This window comes from Megachile rotundata, chromosome 13 (genome assembly GCF_050947335.1).
Source record: "Megachile rotundata isolate GNS110a chromosome 13, iyMegRotu1, whole genome shotgun sequence".
Lineage (NCBI taxonomy): Eukaryota > Metazoa > Arthropoda > Insecta > Hymenoptera > Megachilidae > Megachile > Megachile rotundata.
In genome coordinates, this window is record NC_134995.1 from 13744478 (window position 1) to 13768433 (window position 23956).

The following is a 23956-nucleotide window of genomic DNA, read 5'->3' on the forward strand; positions in this document are numbered from 1 at the left end:
AAATTCTCATCGCACCCTCCCCAATTTCAAAATTCCCAAATTCCCAAATTGCAAATATCCAACCCCGAATAACCACGTCCAAATCCCAAAGTCCCAAAATCAGAAGTTTGGTAGAGAAGTGATTCATGGATCCCAGAGGGCCCAGTAGTAAGGTAGAAGCGTTAATTCGATTGCAGTTAATTCGGTGTACAGAGCCCGGCAGGTGCACGGTTTTATTTGAAGAGCCATGTTGTTGGATAACTCGATTTCGCCTCTGTCCGCTTCTTTCCGGGCTCCATTTGCAGAATGAAAACTGTCACTCGGTCAGGTCGGATGAAAGGGAGAGATTCGTCGAGAGGGCCGAAAAGGATAAGCCATCTCGGCTGGCGATTACACCCTTTCCAAAACTTCCCTTTTCATCCACGACCCTCTCTTTCTACGGTTCTGCCACGGATAGCTTAATATCCTGTTTGCTGAAACGCTGTGACGCGCGTTCCAGGCCTTTGCCTCGCTTTCGTTTGAAGCAGATATTTTATTAAACCGCCGTATCAACCCTTTGTTTCGCTACCGCGATATACGATCGCTCACGAATATATTCCAACAATCGCAGTTTAAATTGTTAACGAGTCAAACACACTCGAATATTATATTAAACAGGAATATTACCATGCGGCTTTTCGGAATAAACATTCACCAACGTTCCATATTTTTAGAGTTAAACATTCGATTGCCCCAATTTTAGGACACTTCCGAATTTGCGGATTTTCGAGATTCTAAATTTGTACATTTTTTAATACACTTCTCTGATTTATATCATTTTAAGGTTGAAGCCTTGAAGGTTTTGCAAATGACTCGTTGAGTCAATGCCTCGTTCAATTGAAGACATATAAATTGATTGATTGATTGATTTTTAATAAGGGCCTTGATATATAAATTGACAAAAATATAAACTAAGAAACTTGTGGATTTAAGAACTTATGCAACCCCAAACAAGTAGCGATACTTCTTCATCTTTCACTGCAATTATTCTTAAAGACGGCATCCATGTTATCAAACGTTTAAGTTCTAAATAAAAATCTGATTGATCCACGTAGCATCTTACGAGTCAATCATTTAACAGATTGAAGTAGAAAGTGATTAGCGAGTTACAGAGAGCCAAAGGCAACCGATCAACATCGGTGGCAAACTCGAAGATTCCTCGGCAAACTATGTTCGCAAGGTATCCGTGGCAATCGTTTACCCGGTGCAAACAGTCGGTTGCAGTTTCTAGTTATCGAGCCGTTCGCGAACTTCTGGATGATTTACGTCGGCACCAGTGGCCCTGCTACGAAATTTCCGTAATTAGAATTTGCGAATCTTCGGACTCGCCCTCTTGTAATTGGGGTAAACAGGGGACTCGCTGAAAATTTCCAGATCGCTTGGAAGGATGGAAATTTAACTCCGCGGTACAACTCCGAATTTACTAAACGTGCAAACATGCTTAATCAAATTCCAAATTAATTTACTTCGAAACTTGACGTTTGAACTGACATAGTGTGGCTGACATTTTAATGTCAGTAGTGTGGCTGATATTTTAATGTTGGTAGTGTGGCTAACATTTTAATATCAATAATGTACACCAGACATTTTAATGTCAGTAGTGAGGCAGACATTTTAATATCAATAATGTACAGCAGACATTTTAATGACACTAGTGTGGCAGACATTTTAATGACACTAGTGTGGCAGACATTTTAATATCAATAATGTACACCAGACATTTTAATGCCAGCAGTGTAGCAGACATTTTAATATCAGTAATGTACAGCAGACATTTTAATGTCAGTAGTGTAGCAGACATTTTAATATCAACAATGTACACCAGACATTTTAATGTCAGTAGTGTAGCAGACATTTTAATATCAATAATGTACAGCAGACATTTTAATGTCAGTAGTGTAGCAGACATTTTAATATCAATAATGTACAGCAGACATTTTAATGTCAGTAGTGTAGCAGACATTTTAATATCAAACATGTACACCAGACATTTTAATGTCAGTAGTGTGGCAGACATTTTAATATCAACAATGTACAGCAGACATTTTAATGACACTAGTGTGGCAGACATTTTAATATCAACAATGTACAGCAGACATTTTAATGTCAGTAGTGTGGCAGATATTTTAATATCAACAATGTACAGCAGACATTTTAATGTCAGTAGTGTGGCAGACATTTTAATATCAACAATGTACAGCAGACATTTTAATGACACTAGTGTGGCAGACATTTTAATATCAACAATGTACAGCAGACATTTTAATGACACTAGTGTGGCAGACATTTTAATATCAACAATGTACAGCAGACATTTTAATGACACTAGTGTGGCAGACATTTTAATATCAACAATGTACAGCAGACATTTTAATGTCAGTAGTGTGGCAGACATTTTAATGTCAGTACAGTAGCAGACACTTTAATTACGACTCCTCTTTCATTTTTCATCACATTGTTAATTGTTGCGGATTTATTGCAATGCTGCGCAGAGGGAATGCAAGATAGGAATGCAGGATTATGATAACGCACGGTATCCACAATGGGACGGATTTATCCATGGAACTTGTTCCAGTCCATGAATAGACTTTCTTGTGAGAACCATCCGATTAATTCGGTAATATCGAACTCGGTCACCGTGCTATTTCCCGATGTCCATTGTGCGTTAACGAGAGAGACGGCTCGTTCAATGGGTATAATATACAAGCACGTGTGTACGTGTGCGCCAACACAATCCTCTATTCACTACGGGTACCATTATATTTTACAACAATTCATGATCCACTGATCGGATCGTCAAAAAAGTTCCTCCTCCGAATCTTTCCACATAAAAATTCTACCTGAAAATTTACGAAGAACGATGGTGAAAGGTTTTTTCGTAGGAAATATTCACAGAACGATTCAACACCTTTACATCGTGAAAATTCAATTGAAATATTATTTATATCACGAAATTCAATGCATGGAGTTACACAAAGAGCGTCCGTAAAAAGAATGGAAAATAATTGTTACAAACGATTCGTTACGTTTCTGCATGGAAGAATAATAAAAGTGGTTTATTCACTTTTCTGATAAGCCACCGCAACAAAAACGAGACTCGCAAATATTTTTGTTCTGGGAACACAATATCGATAATGAAAATCAAGCACCGGGGAAAAACGAACTTAGATATGGATGTATCGAGTGTTTTCACTTTTTCTATCTTCTTTTGTTTTTTTAATGCTGTACGATTCAATTCTTCCAGGATTGGAAAGCCGCACGAAAGTCGTTCAATCTAAAAAGGGGGAAACGTGGCGAAACGCGATATTTAAATGAACTTGCACTCCAGAGAGAAATAAACGATAACGTTCGTACAAGTTGAACGATATGCTCGAATATTCTTGTTATATCTTGAACAACGTTGATTCGCCTTTCATTGGCCATTGAATGTTCGGGTTAATGAAACTCTGCTTTAATGATCTACGGAAGGTTTACAAAATGGTGGAAATTACAAGTTTCGAAGTTCAGCTTTAATTAAAACGTCGAAGTAAAAGTCGGTGCAGACTAAGCCTTTTGTTCGAATTATCATATCAAACGATAGTTTAATAGATAGGAGACCTCTTAATAGAAAGGAGAGTTCGATATTGACCCTACAGTTTATTTCATATAATAGTACGAAAGGTTTCTTACGAAAATTAATTTTCATATTAGTTTGAATCACCTGGAGTTTTTCGAAAATGAGGGAATCTGTCTACGAACGTTTCATGAATTTTGTTGCTCTCTATTTAAAAATTTAATCTGAATCAATTCTGCTGTTAAATGCAACGTGACTCCGCATAATCATCGAACGTTATTTAAACTTGAAATTATTTATCGATATCCACAGGAATAATCTGTTAATTTAAAATCTATGAATCTATAATATTAATGTATATTAATGTTGAATATACAAGAAGGAAACTGAGAAGCATTGTAAAAGAAGTTTTATTATATTGAGTCTATTGTAACCACGTTCGCAGCGATTTTCCCTGCGATTCTTTTCTCAATTTTCCGTCGTTAAATGCATCGAAACACGCATTCATAGTCCATTGCTCGTTCATGATATATCGCTGGTTGAACGTTCAACTGGTTTCCGGCCGATTCATCGACGATGTATACTACTATGGTTTCACTTGGCATACTCGAAACGCGGAAACCGAATAACACACGGGAAACACGATATTTTCCAATCAAAATTGATCGCAGGTAAACTTTATCGTTGTTCATAATATCTAATATTACCAAAGGCGAATTAAAATGAACTGGTGGCTTACGAAAGCACTATTATCGAATTACGATTAAACTGTTGTACAATGGATACATTTATACAAATTGAAATATTCGGGTTTAAATATTGATCGAAGTTTGTCAAAATAGAAGAAAGACATCTCTATGGCACACGAGTCAAGTGTACAAACAAGCAAGCTATTTTCTCTCTTGCTAATTCTATTATAACTTGATGTTACTCAGCTTCTTCGCTAACGAGCACTCGTCCCTCGGACGAAATTGTCGTCAAAATACTCAAGTACTCATTTTCTCAGCATAAGGAATGCTTCACTCAACTTACAAATTCCTTATAATTCTCCTAAAAATTATTCCCTTTCTTTACAATTTTTATTTGCAAATCGGTAGTCTTGTTATATGGCCGTCTGCAGACATGTTGTACAGTGATAGTATACTATATTCAACGTTTACATATACATATACATATGCAACATATGTGTATACATATACATATACATATTCAATATACACATATGCAACCGATATGCATACATATACATATACATATTTAACATACACATATGCAACATGTATGCGTACATATGCATATACATATTCAACATACACATATGCAACATGTATACATACATATGTATATACATATTCAACACACACATATGCAACATATATGCGTACATATGCATATAAATATTCAACATACACATATGCAACATGTATGCATACATATACATATACATATACATATTCAACAAGCACATATGTAACATGTATGTTACATATACATATACATATTCAACAAGCACATATGCAACATATATGTATACATATGCATACACATATACATATAGTGTACACTATACATATATACTATACGTTGAACACAGTATACTATTACTGTACAATATGTCTACAGATAGCAACATAAATTGCACACGTTATAAATGTATAAATTGAATACACACATGTTATACAAGAACGCAGAGGATGATAACATAGTGTCGTGTTATTTCTCACATTAAAATTCAATGGTAAAATTTATACGAAAGCAAGCTTTATGTATATCAATTTTATTTAAACAATATCTGTCTCATTTAATATAATACAATACATTTTGTTCCGCTCTGCTATTCACGCTCGCCACGCTCATGCTAATAATCTACAACTCCCATGTTTTCGTCACTCTTCGGTTGTTTATCGTCGTCGTTAAACTTCTAGCACAAAAATACGAGCGTAATTTGAAATCATCTCTCCCTCTCTTTCATACCCGGTTCACGCATGCGTACGCATTCATTCGTTACTATCTAAATTAATTTACCGTCATCCATCTCTGTCGTTTCTTTCGAATTCCCCTGGAAAAATGCCATTTGCCAGTCTTTCAAGAATATAAATCAGACATGGGCGAAATTGCTCGACGAACTGCCCCGAATTATTTCGAACCTATTTTGCTAAAACAGTTCTAGAAATCGTTCTTAGAACATTTCGAGCGTTCTTGGAACACTCGGGGTCGAACTTGAAGCTCGAAAGTTTGAAGGATTCCGACATTTCGAATTTGGACTGTTCCAAGTTGCACTCGGAAGCGTACTTCGAGTTTGACGAATTTCAAATTTCGAATTTAAATGACTTTGAACTTTCAGACTCTAGTTTAGAATGTTCGAGGTCTGAAGCTAGTTTGAGGCAGTTAAAAGTGCCCATGCCTGTATAGAAGATTGAGCCCAATTCTTGCATTGCGATCTTCACAGAATTTTCACAAAATTCTTCGCAAAACTTCTATGTTCAACTAAGGGACCAAGGAACGATAATTTTCGAAGAAATTGCTCGAGGAAATAATATGGTCCGAACTTAAACGTACATTTTGGAATGAGAAACAGAAGAAACATCCAAATGCAACATTTTTCAAATCGAATGCATTCGATACACGAAAGTCTTAGATTCCTCAGTTTTTTATCGTTCACGTCGAACGTCGAAGAGTTCTCTTACCTTAGCTCGAATAAAAATAAATATTTTCGTGTCCTAGAAAAATTGCAAGCTATACCTACCTACTTACAGATTACGTTAAGTATTTTCTAAACATTCCTTGCTCGTGAAATCGTATTTTCCTCGAGCTGTAAAACAACTGAATTTTGTACAATTACGCAGTTGAACAATCGTTTAACACTTTCGAGATCAGACAAATTTTGGAACTAAAAGTATGGGAAGAAAATTCGATTGTTCGTAAACGAATGGTCCCATCGTAAACGAAGAAAATTATTACCGGACTCTCATGATCTAACGAAGAAAACTTTCTACGATTTCTATAAAAAAATCTGAACGTCAGAAGTTATAAAATTATAGAAACCTCAAGCAGTCGCGAATGCGTTAACGTTCAACGTGCTCATCTAAACTTTCGATTCAACAATGGACATATCAGAGCAGAATTTCTCGCTGAATTGAATTTTTTCACGACGGATATCAGCTTCGACCTGTTTTACTAAAAACTCTCTGTTTCACTAGCAAACTTTGGCCAAGGATCGATACGAGTCGTATATCGTGTCCTATTTTTCCACGGATACAGTGTCTCCTTGCTCAAACACGGTACGTCAAATTGATCGATCATGCTTACGATAAGAATCTAAAGATCTGGATCTAAAAACTATGACTCGAATCGTTGGACAGTGAATAATCTGTTTTCCTTCGCGTTTTTTTCTTTGGACGAGTCGAAGGAAATCGTCAAACGGGTCAATCGCAACCCAAACGAAATGTAGGGGTGGTTCGAATAAAATACAACTTTTTAACAGAAGACGGAACAGTTTAAATTTAACTTCCCTGACCCAATATTTTCTGCGACCGATAGTATTGTGGATATTTATAGACTTGGGTTTTATTTGGAATGAAATAATTTGGAAATTGCGATGGAAGAGACAACTTCTAAAGATTGGGGGACATTTAATTCCCAACTTTCTAAATCCCCGAGTTCCTAACTCATTACCTAATTATAGAAAAAAACACCGCTCTTCCTCTCCGCCATTTTCCTTGAAGAAGGCTGTAGTTAAATTTATGTAGCGTATCTAAATTATCATAACCTGAATGACCCGCTGTCGATTCTATAAAATTCAGTCATTGAAGGAATTAAATGAGTGGTTTCGTTTGGATTCGAAGACAGATCAGAAACCAGAGATGGGGAAAGATAAAAGTTGGCAGTGTCAAGACGTTCGACAAACAAGAGACAGGGAAAAAATAAGGAGCTGGGACGAATATGCCGGTTCAACGATTACAAAGTTCCTTTACTCGCTAAATGCATTCCCTTTTGATCGAACGAGTCCAACTAACAAAAATTGATAAAAAAATCTACTCAGAGTTGAGCAATACCCAATATTCCTATTGTTTTAAATAACATAACATTTACTCTATTTACAACGAAATTTTCGCACGAAGAACAATATCGCGTCTCGAAACGGGCAGGAGAGATGCTCATGTTGTTCCGATAAAAAAGAAAACAAACGAACAAACAAACAAATAAACAGTTGTATAAAAAATTAAATTATCTTTACGGTAATAAAATGTACACCATGGTCTACGTAAATGCAACCACGGCACAGCCACTTGGTAAGAATAAATATTTCTTCCATTTTCAAGGTGATGTAGCGAAAGGTAACTTTAACGCCTGTGCCTGGTTGCATTCTCACAATGGAGTCTTCATATACAAGTAGAGAGAATGAAAGAAACTCGATGAGTATTACATGGTAAAACAAAATGCATTGCACTTGATCCGTGCTGTACAAATGATTCGAATAAAAGAGAAAATAGCTGTCTTTGTCTTTACATTCCGTGAACAAAACCTTAATAAACTAGAACGCACTTTCATTATACTAGAGTCTTTTACATGAATCAAAGTAATTAGAGAAAATTGCCCGATTGAACAAAGTAACCTACACGTTGGAAGCTAAATCAGGCTAAACGAGTTAAATATAAAAAAATCTTAAAACAATTGATTAGTGTATGCTACTTTTTTCATCACCGGTTATTTTCTAAACAAGAGATTCTCTAATTACGTTTGAACAGTGTAACAAACAGTTTCTTGCACGCTAAAAATCACTTAAAATATAAAATAGACGATGCCTCTACATGAAATTCTGTTTATATTCTCCTGCAAGTGCTGGTGGTTATCGTAGAAACCTTTTTTTAGAATGTAAAAAGTCCCCCGCTTTATGGAACACACTATTCAACAAAGGCATGAGTTTAAAATAGCAAGTAAAAATGTGAGATCAGGTTGAATTTTACAGGGGAAGCAATTAATGTTTGTTAAACTATCACACAGGCGAATAAAAATCCGTGTATCGAAAATAAATTAGCGATAACGCAGTCATAACACACGTGTCATGCTTTTGTTTGGTTTAAAAACCTAACCCCAAAGTTTTGGTACATGCAACAACCAGCACCGCCATCTTGTAACGAAAACGGAAAACGTACCATTGATCGAAGAATTATCACGATTATTACAACAGCTTTATTGCAACGTCCACATCCTTCTTCATTTTTTTTTCGAAGTTTATTATATGTATATTAAAATTACGCCAATCGCTGCACGATCGAAAACGCGCGGACTTTATTCTAGAAAAACGATGATACACAATCGATAACTTGTCTCTCGAAATAGTTTTACCGATCGTGCAGCGAATTTTTCACTTCTCTTGGACATGAATAGAGACAAAAATGATATTTGCATGTTCGGTATTTTTCTGTGAACTCTTCGAAATGAAATATTTTGTTCTAATAGAAATTTATATTCGTCGGTGATGTTCTGATTATTTTTTTCTCTTCTTATAATAATACCAATATGAAAAATGCTTTGGCACAATGTAAACATGGAATTCGAAGTTCACGCGATCGATATATCAACGAAAATTGTTGCCTCTATTCATTTCCCTTAGTTTAGAATTGAATTTTTTTTACATCTTACTAGAGACGAATACACAAAAATCGATATATTCCTTGTCACTCGCTCTTCGACTATTTTCTCTTTTCAAATAGCTTAAATCTGTACAATTTTTTTTCTTTTTTCTTGTTTGCGTCATGATACCCCGTTCACTTTGGAAATACGGCACACAATTATTTACACGACTTTACAAAACAGAGAGAGAACGAAAAGCATCCTCGAACTGCAACTGGCAAATCGAATTTTTCAACGTTTCGTTCACCGATTTCCCGCGTTTTGTTCTACCGCGATCTCTCGCATAAAACAAAAGAGAAACGCAACTATAGATTACATTACGTCAGTAAAAAACGAAACATTTTTTTCCCAGAGACGTTTCAGTGATTGCGAAACCATGACAAAAAAAGAAAGAAAAAGAACTGCCTAATAAATCTATATACAAAACACTGTACACCTGGGTGCGATGTAAGCTTTCTTGGGATAAAGGTTTAATGCAGAGAAGAAAACTTGATCAAATACGTAAAATTCGAAAATTTATCAACCAAAAATTAACGAGTAATGTTCCTTTTCTCCTACATCGTCATTTTCCCTAAGAAAGCCTACCATGTTCACTCACTGTACATCGTCACGTAGAAACGGAAGGAATCGACAGATAAAACTTTCAAGTCAGCCAAACAAGGTAACGTTACTTACCATACACCAACGGCTGAACGAATGGGTCCGGTGGTATTTCCTTTTTAGCTGACGCTTTTGAATGTGACGGATGCGATTCTCCTCGGGATACGGACCGGACGTCGGAACGGTTTTACCGACCGATCATCGTGTTACGACGGAAACGAAACGAAACGCAAAATTCGCCGCGAAAAAACATCACCGCACTTCACTCGATCCGAGTTCGAAGATTTTTTCCGTTTTAACCGTAACAGTCCTGCCCGTTTGCGTAGGCAAGATCACAGAAACGTGTCTAAGGCTCATAGTCACCCACGGCGTAGTTTACATTTACATGTCTCTACTTTCGAGGTCCTTATCGCTAAATGCAAGTGGAGTCTGGATGCTGACTGGCAGATTTTCGTGATTTCTTCGGCTCTTTCGTCGTCAATTCCTGAGAAGGCCTTCGCGGACTACCCAGTGTAACTAACGCAGACGCTACTGCTAAACCGGCACTTTGACCAGCCGGTGTGTACGGTTCACCGCCAGTAGGCAGTCTGACTAGTAACGACAGGACCGCTGCTCTGTTACCGCAACAGGGCTCCAATGCGATCGGACTAGGGGCATCCTGCAAATATCCGTGAAAATCTTATACAAAAATGACACACGGTTTATCTCCCGTCCGCGTACATGTCCGTAATCCGCGACGCGTCAGCGGCAACTGACTGCGCTGCGTTTGAAACAAGTGTTCGAGTATTGAAATTGAATGGTATACTCCAGGGATACCAACATAATGATATCTTGTACTTATCATGTTTGAGTTAAATCAATTTCAAATAAGAATTAGTAAACTGTTCGTCAATTATTTTAATTAAAATACTGTCATTGTAATTTTGAGTGGTGGTTAATAAATTAAGTATCTGGAAAATATGAAATTTGATACTGACCTTTTTCTTTTTGCGGCAATTGGTTAATTCGGTTTCACTTCGCTCCGAGTCCGAATTATCAACGTCCCGCCTTTCAATTTCCACCAAAACTTGGCTAAACGCTCTGTTTGCCATTTGCTCCATTTCTACAAAGAGTCTCTGTCTTCTTCTGTACATGTCATATTTTTGCTTAATCTTCCAGAGGACAGCAGCCACCAATAATAGAGCGAGGAAGCACCTGGGTGGTGGCATGTAATCTCTAGTTTACAAGTAAGTACTGCCTGAGGCTTAGGACAACACAAAAGCGCAGAAAATTTTGGAGAAAAATCAACAAACTAATGCTATCGGTCACTGGATTATTAATCTGCTTATAAATGATCTACTACACGCGACGAAAACAAAAGAATTAACCTCATATTTCTAAGTGTTGAATTAATAAAATCGTCATGAAGTTTCAAATACTCACGTGCAAAATGTTATGAAGAACTGCTGGAGGTTAAGTTTGGAGTATTGAGAGAAGGAGATTTGAATCCATACAGGTGGCTGAAAGTCGTACACATATACATAGAATGTGGTCAGGGTAGTGTTGTCCTCGCTACCCAAACCATAACCATCCTTGTCAAAACGATGCTTGTACATGGTCGTCGTACAGTTCACGCCGCGAAGAAGCGGTATTTCCGGTGTATTCCCCTTCTTCACGGTAATATTCATTTTTGCAAGAACGGAACAAGTAATGGAAAACTCTGCGTCGATATCTGGTTTCGGCGGAGAATTCTTAAAATTAATCGCCCTATACTGACGATCCTCTTTCTTACTTAAATTGAATGTGAATTGGAAATCGATCGCCAAATCATCTGCGAAATAATTTCCAATTTAATGTAAATACTCAATAGGAAACCAAATTCTTTTGTTAGAAAGTACTTACAAAAACATGAACCCTTGTTTGTAGGATCTCCATGGTAGAGGCTAGTCACATCGCATCGTTCGCAATGGTCTCCTATAATCCCTTTCGTTGTACAGAAACATTTTCCCGTTTCGCTTGTGCAATGCGTACCTTGGTTATTACAGAAGCAAGCTGAAATCATCAAAATACAATTTACGCTACAAAAGTGGAACACATTATCTTTAGATTTATATGCCTCTAGTTCCTTAAATTGTCATATTTATATATTTTATTAATTTCTACTTTAATCAATAACTCAATAGGTATATAATTTACGTTGGCAAGTTGCTCCGTTTAAGGGACTCCCATAATAGCCAGGAATGCATTTATCGCAGTGAGGTCCATAAGTCAAATTCCCACATGGTTGAATACACACGCTACTGTTTGGAAGACACTTACTATGGCCATTGCATTGGCAAGCTGAAATTATAACACAAGCATCATTAGCATTTATACACATTAAATAATATAACGAATAAATTCTACGCTTCATCTCGGTTCACTTACTAGGACATTTGGTAAAGTACCATCGTTCGAATGGGCAAGTATCCAAGCTTCTGCTACTCGGACCACGAGCTCCACCAGGCAAGCACAACCCTTTTCCGGTTCCTGAACCGTCGTCACACCATCCACATCCAGGATCCGAACGGCAAGCGGAGCAAGACGAGTAAAAGGTACACCACTCCTTCCCAGTCTCCGTAGCTCGACATTTGGTGTCCATCGTCGTCCATTCCCGACACTGGCCATAAGGGAAGCTCGCAGGATATGCGTTCTTATCCACGCATTTCTTTTCATTCTGACACCAAATGCAATCCGATTCTGTACAATTTTTGCAAGAGGTGTACTCCACGCACGGACTACGACAAGAATCTATGGACAGTCTTTGCGCCTGAATAGTTCCATTTAGAATGGTCACCTGCTATAAGGATTCGTGGTTAAATGGATATCTGGTTCGCGATTCTCGATTTTCGTTTGCGTACTTACTTCACGAGCTTTCGAATATGGCTTACACCGGTCAGGTCCATTGGACCACGACCAGATGCAACGGGGATTGCTAGAACATGCGTGACACGTGTGCAACTGCAAGCATTCGATGCCTGTATGCGCGTCGCACTGTTCCAAACGACTGATCGCCTTGGTCGAAGGTGCGTTTGCATTATCTCGGCAGATCTCGTGCGAGCAACTTTTGCCACACCACACGCAGTTGTACGAGGTTTGCACGCACGCCACGCAGTCCGTGAGCAGCTTGCATAATTCCTTGTGAGACGTCATTCCTCGCGGAGGCGTGTCGTCCAAGCATCTCATATAAACTCCGTCGTGCATGTCGTCGTTAAGGAGCACGTGTCTGGATATCTTAGTAATTTGTATACATCTATTCTCACGCTTATCCCATACGCACTTCACGCCTATTCTTGCATTCAAGCACTGGTTCTGATTTGTTAAATGCTCGCAGTTGCCTGGGGTATATCTAAAAAGTCAAGGGAATATAACACGACATTCAACGAGTTATAAAAGTGCGTGTCGTAGCTACAAGGCTACAATCTACACGTGATATCAAACAAGAAAAAGATATACCTCAACATGTCAGACAACATCTGACCATCGAATCCCCCGTAGATGTACATCGATTTCTCGAACACAGTCGCGCTGTGGCCGTACCTGGGCAAGTCAGTCATCTCTTTGGGCATAGGAAACTGGTGCCACGAGTCGCACGTAACATCATACGCAATCGTGTCCGCGGAATAACACCTAGTTCCATCCGAATGCTGCGTGTCGTTGTGCATGTTACCACCAAAAACGATCATCAAACCCCCAGAGACGAAGACAGCCGTATGAAAGAACCGTGCAGACGGAGCAGACGTGAGCAAAGTCCATTCATGATGATTCGGGTGATAAGAGTACAATCTGTTGGTCAACACTTGCGTGCTCTGCGACTCGGACACGTAACCGCCGTACACGTAGATCAGATTGGTTAAGGGATCGTAAGCGGAAGTGTGACCGTAACCACCTTTCACGGGGAAACCAATCGTTTCAACGATTTGCCATTCACGGGTACCTAAGTAGTATTCTTGGACTACGTTTAAATAACCGTACTGAGGCGAGTAGCCAAATATCACCACCATTTTCTCCTTCCTTCCATGGCCCTGCACTAAAGTTGCAGTATGTCCGGCTACCTGTGTAAATGAATACATTAAGTAAGAACGGTTGAATATTAAATGTACAGTGAACTGCAAAATTAGCTACCTTTAAAGGACCGTGCATAGTTTTGTTGTTATGATAGTTGTCGTGTACAGTAACGTTCTCCCAGACTTTGGCCGACACGTCGAACGCCCAGATCTCGTTGGTCACCGTAGAATTTTGCAAGACACCACCGTACATGAATATCTTATCGCCGAAGAGCACGCACGAGTGAGCGTAACGCGGAAGAGGAACCTTTCCTTCGACGTGCGGTGTCTCCCAAACGTTACCGTTGTAATCGTAAACGTATATCATCTTGGCGCGATGGAAGCTCTCGCCACCGACCACGTACAGGGAATCCTTCCAAACGATGGAACAATGACTAGCCGACCCTTCTGGCGAGAAGTCTGTGTACGACACGCTCTCCCAAAATCCGCGGTCGCTCTTCTGGCTGCAATCTGAACCTAAAACGGTATAGGTATGAGTAACGTCTGCAAATACATAAGGTCTCAATGGCGTTTAATCACTTGGGAAAATAAGATTGACAACATTTATCATTGAGACTAGAACAACAGTGAGTAACTAAGACGTTTTAGATGGTAACCTTGATAATATATGTCAAGTTCAATATGATCGAGGCTCTTTTGTCAACAATTACCTGGGAACTTCGATGCTCACCTTTGAAGCCATGAGCGCAGTCACAGTGATGGCTCTCGCGGTTACACTCGCCTTGCCCATAACTGTGTGAGCAATTATTAGGGCAAACTTGAATCTCGCAGGCCTCGCCGGTCCACGTGGCGTCACACGTGCACACACCATCGATACACACACCATGGCCGGAACAGTCGATATGCGAATACCTGCGGATGACAAAGCGTGTACACATGGAAGCCAGATAGGTTGAGCAAATCTTTAAAGAGCACACCGCATGTTTGATCATAGAATACATAATATACACGCTTATCGTGTTTGCATTGGAGGTTGAATAAATATTTAATCATTCGGCAAATATCGTCGCAGGAAGAAATTCGACATAGAGTAGCACGAATTGAATCCGCAAAAACGCAACCGGCTGATCTTGAGCGTGCTCTCCTGACCAGGGACAACAGGTTATCGGAGATAAGATAGAGCACATTCGTTCCTCGTTCCTAACACATGATGTCAACTCAATAAAATGGACGCTTAATCGCGAGATACCACGGCGCGAATGGGATCAACAGATACACGTTCTGATCGACTGAAAAGCCGATTATTCCTTGGCCTATTCGCGATCGAATATGTCAGAGTTCATACAAAACAAGTCTAAAGATGTATATTAATGTAAGTCTAAATGTATAACGCGGAATACCGCCGTTAATCGCTTTAGCTCCAAATATTTATTCAGCTTTGTTTAACGCATCAAACGTTAATAACTTTATGAATCATTAGTGATACAGGAATTTAAAGGCGTACAAATTTATTCATCGCGCCAAGATAGGTATTGTAGATATGGCATCGTATTCGCAGGATCGAAAAGAGAGAGCCGGCAGATCATTTACCTGCTGGGGCAGGCGTTGATTTTATAAGTGATATTGAAACCGCTCATGTTATACGCGACATCCGAGAAGAAGTGTAACAGAGCGCTTCCGGAGCGGGCGATCACTTCCGGCACTCTGCGTATGTGATAACCATCTTTGTGCATCAAGCCCGAGAAGACGGCAAGCAAAGGAGCCTCCACGCTGTCACCGTCGTAGATGTACAGATGATCCCAACCGCATTCCGTCGCGAACTGCTCCACGTGCATCCGTATCGTGGAATTCGGGTTGTTCTCGATCAGCCAGGAACACCGCACGTCCGCCGTGTAGTTGCCGATACCGTCGTGGATGTAGCCTGTTGGACCCGTCAGTCTGCAAGACAAAGAAACTTTATCAATCTCGAACACCTGAACCAGCACATAATGATTGATCGACCACGAAACTGATTGGCAGGGTATTTAAACGTTCCATGAGTCGATTGTCCAATGAAGATTAAAAATGTCATAAAATTAAAAAAAGTCATTTTGAAAATTGTAATATTTGTAAAACGATAAGTGTACGTAAGAAACATGACTAACGTGGCACTAAAAATGTTAAAGGGGACTTCAAATCGCAATCGAGCCTGTTATGGTGATAGCTTTCAAAACCCAAGGTCTCTTAATGCCTTTTAACTGTTCTTTATCTATTTTATTTTAACGGAGATTGCGACTTAGCAGCCTAATTGCATCGAAAACCACAAATTACAGACGATTGCACAATGTTCAAGGCTTGCGGTGCAGTATCGACGTCCCTCGGCTCTTATCAGCGGGGACAATGCAAGATCACGCACGATAAACGCAGAGAAAAGAACGCGAGAACTGCCTTCTTTATCTTCCGTCTGCGTCGAATATGCCATAGCTTTTCATTTATTTGAATCGCAATGGCGTCATTTAAATTGGAAATTGCAAGTTTCTTTACAAGTGAAAACAACCGGGCTTTCCCCTCTTTGTAACGGTATGCAAGAAAATGAAACCGTTACAAAGATAACACAAATTGAAATTTATAATACTGTTCTGCATAAAATTTAGCTATCGCTGCTATCGTATCGCTTGTTTTTCCTTTGGTATATTTATATATATCGCTTCATTTATGTTTTAAAAGCCTATTATCGATTACTAGATCCCTGTATATCCAGATCTTTAGATATCCGTGGCTGGATCAGCAGATAAGCAAATCCCACTGTTGTTAATAAAGCGAAAAGAGAATCAAAAAGTCTCGACGCTCAGTTTCGTCGTTCTCGAGGCGCCTAAGCCAAGGACGATGTCCGTGTGGATAACACGAGAGGAAAGCGTTTCGTGGTCGTGATAACGATAAAGCTTGGACACAGACAAAAGAGCAAAGTGATCGAACAGAGTCGAGCGCTAGATAAGCGTCAATCTAAATCACAAAAGCCTGGAGTTTCAGCGATACATCAAGATGCGTCTACAAAGTGAGCTGACCCTTTTGCGAACACGGAGCACGCTGTGCAGTAGAGGATATTGTTCGTTTAATTTAAGCGGCTGTTTCTCTTTCCAATGAATTATGAATTTAGAATGTCTACGTAAGAAACCATGTGGTCGGACAATTTCGAAACCCGACACGAATTCATGACATAAAGGTACCACGGAATATCGCTCCTAGCATATCAATTTGAAGCTGAAGGTCTGAAACGTTCGGTATTCTTAATTTATATTGCCTCTTTGTTGGAACGCGTCAACCGATTTACATTTTGGTATTGTTAAGCAGAATCTTGTGTTGAGAACGAAACGTTTATACAGTTGTTTTCATGGAACTGATGTGTTTCTCATATTTTTATGTCATGAAATCTTGTACGTTTCAGTTAATCGTTTAACCAGCTAATCATTTTAGAAGAGAAAATTTATGTAGTCATTTGTCACGCTTTAGAATGTGCCATTTTGCAATACCTTTACATAACGCACGCTTATGTACATACATGTTTATAAATTGCAGTGATAATTTCCTTGACACACGATTACCAAAGGGTTAACGTTTGAACTACAAAAAACTCGCAACTGGAACATCGATGTTGCAAAAGAAAAATACATCCGAATGAGAGACACCTGTGCCATTATCGGGCAAACGCATTTATAGGAACGATTGCGTGTAGAAAACGGATGCGCATTGTCGAACAGCAACGTTCGAGGAATAACAATACGTTGGCACCGATAATGCAATGCAAAAACAAGAAAAAATGATGGAAAAAGCTGAGGGGAGGAGAGAACAGGGGTACGATGTAACGAGCGAAGTTTCGTTCCACGTAAATTCTCATCGGTGATTTACGACACTAACACGTGTCGCGGACAGAATGGCTGACATTAATATTTCAGCACAAAACATTTTTGCGCCTGGATTACAGCGTGGTCGAAAAACGGACCTTGTGAGCTCAAATAATCATGAGACAACCGGGGGACAATCTTAGGAAATATTGCAGTTATAACGGGTAACACGTGGCAACCCAAAAAACTTGCATTAACACTATAAGCGTGAAAAATATAACAAGTTTCCAAATTGTGGCAATACATGTGGCCATACAATAATTTTCTAACAAATGTTATCGACGTTAATCCATGACCGATAGTTTGATTAAATTTCTTTGAGTCACAGTATAGATATCATACTGATTCACGAATTTATCACTGAGCAAACATGTTTATACGCGGAATCCTTTGTCCCCATATCAATTTAACCCACTATTATCAACTAATTAACCGATCCGTTTAATTAGAAGATCTACTTGAACAGGTTAACCGATATTCTGAAAATTATACGCGTTTACGGGAGAGCGGGTTCCATAAAATGCATCGGGGCAATAAACGCACGGTATTTCTGTCATTTCGAATATTGGTCGGTGCTTCGGACACGCGATCCATTAATTATTGCGAGCGACGTGTTTCCACTGGTGCCAGAAATAGAGAAAATATTAGAAACATTGTGTGCCTGCGTAAGGCAATCAATCTCTGAAATTGGAATACTATTGGTACCCGACAAATCATTTAATAATTCTTCCGTGTATGACTAAAATTTAAAATCGTATACTAAATTATTCTACCAATTTAATTTCAATTTCCTAGCAAGGATTAAAAAATTCCGTCGTAGGAAGTGCGAGTCGTTCACCGCTCGAGCACAAGATCTAATTACTCCAGACAGTACAACGAACCTAGACGAGACGGCGCAACCCTGAACAATTTACACCGTGCAGCTAAACCGGCGATGGGCAACTGCCCGCGGCGCACGTGTAAACAGTTTCCAACAATAAGTTTTCTCGTTGACTTAAACCAACGGATTGGTACAAAAAAGAAATCTCGGATCCATTAACCTTCCCCAATGATAATCGATTCGATGCTTCTGCTCTCCGATGTTCCTCCGTTCATCGACGAGTATTATATAAACTTTCAGTCCGTTCATAATTCAATGATAGGATAGGACGCGGATAAAAGTAACCGGACAGAGAAACCGGCACGGTGCCACTGATTGCGCTCTAGCAAGAGTCGACGGGAAGACGTAAAAGTTCGCCAATTTTCGCGTGAAAATTCGCGCATCGACTTCCGAGAGAATCGGGCCGCTTGTCGGCTTCGCGAAACGATCCTGAATTCTACCGGTTCCGAAGCCGGTTTTTGTTTGCGCTGCCCGGTAGCTTTTCGTTAAACACCGACAAGCTTTGCTTTTCACATTTTTCATTATCTACAAAAGTTAATTCTTTCCTTTCTTACTGATAATATCACTTCGACATTAGAATTACAAAAAGAAGCAGTTCGATCTGTGAATGACTAATACCATTCTGTTTGACATGTTCTGAAGTCGATAAAAATAAAACTGTATATCTTATCTTGTTAATTGTTCGACTATCTTGTTACTCGAGGAGATTAAATAAAGTCACGTGTCTCATACGACTATTGTATATTACTATCCATTCTGTTATACAACCGCTTACTGTTGTTACTATTTCACTATTCTATTAAGACAAATAGTCTCCTATTTAAAAGGATGGTTACCGCACCGATCTCCATTAATCGGATTATTAATTATTAGTGATTATCATTCAGCGACGCTTGTCCTTGTTTCCTCGCAGTTTGATACCGTTTGAATAACTGAATCGATACCCAATAAATACATAAACCCATACCTTCGCAAGTTACCCCGGGATTAATTATCACGATTCAGAGTTAATCACTGTTCCCGTTGTACTGAATCATTTTAATCTCGGATTAACGGACATTCGCAAGTGACTCCATAATCATCAATAAGGATTGTAATGAACGTTATCAAATGTATGAAATGCCTTGCGAGATATAGCGAGGTCGTAAATTAATGACGTCCAGCGAGATCAAAAGCCCGAGATACGCTGCGTTCTGCTTTATTTTCTTTCAATGCGTATAACGATGAGTGAATTGACTGCCGATCGTTGCAATACAACTGGAACGGTAACCGATAAAGTACTTTCAGAAATTCCCCCACTTGGATCTTGCAATTGACGCTCTGACAGTTCAATAAACCGCTTAATAATACACCTGAGCCAGATATACAGGTATTTCTAGTCGTATAATTAGCACAGCTCAAACTAGAACAAGGTGTCTGAACAGGTATAGACTAATGAACCAACATTGTCGTGTCACTGTTCCTGACCATCACAGGAATTGTGTTTACATTGCAGATGAGTTACGCAGGAATAATTTATCCGTGTGACGTTCAAAGAAATCGCGTTTTGCGTACAATCAGCGTAAGCTGAACCCCTCTCAGGTTATTAGCTCATTGTCAGTATTTTAATCTACAGAGTGATTTACGACCTTACTATATCGCTGTGAGTCATGTACACCATACTTTGACACTCCTAATCATTGTTTAGAATCGCCAGAACTTTTATACCAAATTAGACACGCCTTAATTTCTCCTTGTTATGTAAATGGTCTGATTAAAGTTGCATATAAATTCGAATCTATGAATTATGTATTTACGAAATGAAAATTAAAATATCGGTGACTCGCTTTTGTTCGACACATCAAGGACATGTTGAAATCCTTCCTCCTCGTTAGTCAACGACGGACATAAAATTAAATAAATGGACACGATTCGTTTCAACGTCTACGGATATGTTCTCGTGACGAAGAACGCCCCCTTTCTTCCCGCTGTTTTGTTTCGTGCTGGTAACCTCGCGCATTAACACGGCCCCGGAGGCGCGGTTTATTTTCAGCGCCAATTATTCATGAGTACACGATGAAATTTTGAAACGCCATCTCCCCTCGTTGAATCCAGGTTAAGTCGGCGATTGTAAGATTCTTCAGTCGATTGATCGACGTCGTAGAACTACTGCTAATCGAACGTATCTAAATTTTAAACTTTCCTCTGACACTTAGGTAGAACGTGGGCTTCCTGCGGATAAGGACGAACGTGGAGTCGCCAATCACTTGGGATTTTCTTTGCAGGTATAGGATTTCTCTGCCAATAAAATCATTTCTAAAAAGTGTATAAACGTGTTAATTCAGTAAATATGTACACTCATAATTTAATAAGTATATGCCATATATTTATAAATAATAAGATTTTCACACCTGACTTTGTAGGAGTTTTGTTAACAAACATGTATACCAATTACATAACCTGCAAAGCATAAAACGGAAGTGTACATACATTAAAATACAAGAGCTGGTTAATAAGTGCATATAATAAACATCGATATAACCGAGGAAAATTGGCAAGAAAAATTTCAGAAACGATACACACGCCATTGTTCTCTTATCCGATACAATAGAAATATCAATTGTCACTAATACGAGATATGATATCGTAAAAACTTCGCGCGGAAAAAGTATAATAAAATGAAAAAACAAATGTGTAAATGAGAATGAGAAACGTATACTTATGTACAAAACTGCATGGCAATCATTTCAGTGGAATCGTTGTCAATGACCTCAGCCCCGCAGACTTTACTTCGAGTTGCTATTATCGATAATGTTATCGTTAAATATCGATAAAACCTACTTTTAACCAATGCAACTTGACCTATCGATATCTAACAGATTTAAATGGTAAAACCAAATCTAACCCATCTGGCACAAAATCTTATTATTCAAATTTAATTAGTCCTGCTTGAAATCAGGTTAGGTTATATTTAAGCATTAAATAGGAATATATAGATTACAATGGCCGAAGTGTACATTGTTTTACTTTGGTCATATGGTCAACGATACGTTAGCGATATATCGATGTAAATCGATAATCGATAGCGACACCTCTGAATTCTAATATAGAGACTGTGAAAGTCAAGTTTCGATCTACCGAAAGATGCGTAACCGGTATATTATTAGTAGGAAAATAACAAGCAAGAGTAACTGCCATTCTTTAAAAAAAGGAGTATAAAAACAAAACGAAATGGAAACGTTGTGCATGGTCGCGACGCAAAACGTTTCTTGGTTGCGTCTCGTGCGCAGGGTCGAATTTCAAAACGACGGAGACAAATGCAACATTTCGCGTCAAATTTCAGTGCAATTGCTCAACGCGCACCAAGATGCCGACCATGCCTACGCGGCTTCTAGAATAAACATTGTACGAGCATAATTGGATATCTTCAAAGAGAATAGAAGAACCCTTTCGCGGCGCGTTAGCGCGACGGTGATTCGAAGCGCGAGTGAAAAGCAAAGAGAGAGAAGCAGCAAAGCACCCTTGACAGTGGCGGAAACCGTAGTTTCCCTGTCAAGTTTAAAGCCGTCGATCGATCGACGACGTAAAATCTAATCCCCTGTACTCGAGGCACGAAACGAAGAGCCAGACAACCCCGACCAATTTCCGCGGTCACTGTCCCGTTAGATTCGTCAGTGTCCCGATTACTCTTCACCGTCAACCGGGGCCGCATCAGACAATGACCGAACTGTGTTCCCCTTCCAGAGGTCTATCGGACGCGCACGGGAGAGCAATTAGATCCGAGAAATCCGCGCGTACGCACGTTTGCGCTTTCCCGCTTTATTTACGCGATTCCGGAAACGAATAAGACCGAGACCGATTCTCTTCCGTCGAACTCCTACACCGATTCCTGGTCGACCTAGAAAACCATCGATATACCGTTGCACACGCTAGACAAAATGTACAGTTAATTGTGTCAAACGGTCTCCACACACATTCGCAAGAACAGGTTCCAAAATTTGAGGACACCAAAACATACATATTTATAGATGTTTCAGGTCTGGAACGCTACGCAGAATGCTGCAACTTAGAATATACTAAACCCGAAATGTTTGAAGTTCGAAATTTCAAACTCGGAACACGAGTTCGAAATGCTTCAAACTTGAAACAACTCAAACTTGAAATGCCTGAAACAGTAAGTTCGAAATGCTGCTGAGAACGATTTAAGTTCAGTGTCCCGAACTGGGAATGCTTTAAACTTGAAACGCTTCAAATTTAGGACGTTTATAAATCTCACGAGTACTCCAATAATACTATGCAAACGGCTCCATAAAAATTGCGATAAACTTTTCATAGATCGCGGAGCCACGTTCCAGAGAACACTGTGAACTCGTGTCTTATGCCAGCCCTGCAAACCGTAGCGGCACGTACGATTTTGTCGAGCTTTCTCTCCACCGACCGTCTGTATACACGGAAGATCAGATTCCCGGCAAGAAGCGGAAGAGAATGAAACTGGCATCAGCTTGCGCGTTCTCGCTCACCTGACTTTTCCGGCGCAGAATTGACACGCCGAGCCCTGCCAACCCTCGTGGCACACGCAGGTGCCATTGACACAGTCCCCGTTGACGCAACTGTCCGTGTCGCAGCTCGTATCCGTCGTCAGCGACGACGAAGAGGTGGAGGCTGCCGCGGTTACGTGCACCACCCAACAGATCAGCGCCGCCCACAGTATCGGCCACGGCACTGCAATTACACCGCACTGATCGCGTACCACCTCACGGCACTGCCCTTTCCGACGGTACTTCGATTTATATAGGAACAAAAACATCTGCACGACCTCTGCCATTTTGATGGGCTTCCATGTCAGAGACAATGGCCGACGGCGATGCACCCAACGAAATACATATGGGCACTTCTGTCTCGCGTTTCGATGCAACTCGTTAACTCACTGCGCGATCCCGTAGTCGAGAGTGTGCGGTCGCCACCGCGCGGCTCCCACGGTGTCGCAACCACGAATTACACCATCTAGCAGAGAGAAACATAGACTGTTAGTTGGCTACTTGTTTCTGACATTCATTGTTATCTAGAGAAATCGTTGCGTGGCGCCACTAACGACACTTGCGATTGGCGCAGTGCACCCGCGTAATTCAAAATCTTTTCCAAATATATTATTCCGTGATGGGAGAAGATAGTTCGCTTGCGCTATGTCGCTAACTTCAGTAGATTTTTCGTAAGGCAATATTATCTCGCATCCGTATACTCTCTGCTTCGTCAGATATATACACGGTGAACAAAAATTATGTACATAGCAAGTACAGAACAAGATAATGTAACTGCATAAAATAAGAACACCAGATATATATGCGCAGCATCGTAAATGTTGTTAATACGCACGCGTATTACT

General features: G+C 39.7%; 1 protein-coding gene and 1 long non-coding RNA gene across 6 annotated transcripts; both read right to left on the bottom strand.

The window, feature by feature from the left end:
* Nucleotides 1-5331: 5331 nt before the first annotated feature.
* Nucleotides 5332-23620, bottom strand: dsd (attractin-like protein dsd). 5 transcript variants are annotated; one of them, XM_076538552.1, is made up of 12 exons: nucleotides 23094-23618; nucleotides 15424-15771; nucleotides 14564-14745; nucleotides 13952-14349; nucleotides 13283-13881; nucleotides 12692-13175; nucleotides 12215-12623; nucleotides 11984-12127; nucleotides 11690-11839; nucleotides 11231-11618; nucleotides 10786-11023; nucleotides 5332-10466 (listed from the first exon to the last, which is right to left on the bottom strand). In XM_076538552.1, the coding sequence occupies exons 1-12, from the start codon at nucleotides 23396-23398 to the stop codon at nucleotides 10221-10223; spliced, it is 3891 nt and encodes a 1296-aa protein (XP_076394667.1). In that variant the 5' UTR covers nucleotides 23399-23618; the 3' UTR covers nucleotides 5332-10220. The 5 variants fall into 5 exon arrangements, with proteins under 5 accessions (XP_076394667.1, XP_012136297.1, XP_076394668.1 ...); XM_012280907.2 differs by having other exon boundaries at nucleotides 12215-12626; XM_076538553.1 differs by having other exon boundaries at nucleotides 10786-11002; nucleotides 12215-12626; nucleotides 23094-23617.
* LOC143265581 (uncharacterized) lies at nucleotides 19050-23087 on the bottom strand. Its single transcript, XR_013040195.1, has 3 exons — nucleotides 21293-23087; nucleotides 20985-21033; nucleotides 19050-20889 (listed from the first exon to the last, which is right to left on the bottom strand). It is a non-coding gene; the product is annotated as an uncharacterized LOC143265581 (long non-coding RNA).
* Nucleotides 23621-23956: the final 336 nt, after the last annotated feature.

What these genes read in the sequence shown, in the direction of transcription:
- dsd (XM_012280907.2), bottom strand. Translation starts at nt 23,398, where the DNA reads ATGGCAGAGGTCGTGCAGATGTTTTTGTTCCTATATAAATCGAAGTAC. An exon ending in ATCAACGCCTGCCCCAGCAG is followed by an intron (nt 14,746 to 15,423) that starts GTAAATGATCTG and finishes TGTCATCCGCAG; the next exon opens with GTATTCGCATATCGACTGTT. An exon ending in AAACGGAGCAACTTGCCAAC is followed by an intron (nt 11,840 to 11,983) that starts GTAAATTATATA and finishes TGATGATTTCAG; the next exon opens with CTTGCTTCTGTAATAACCAA.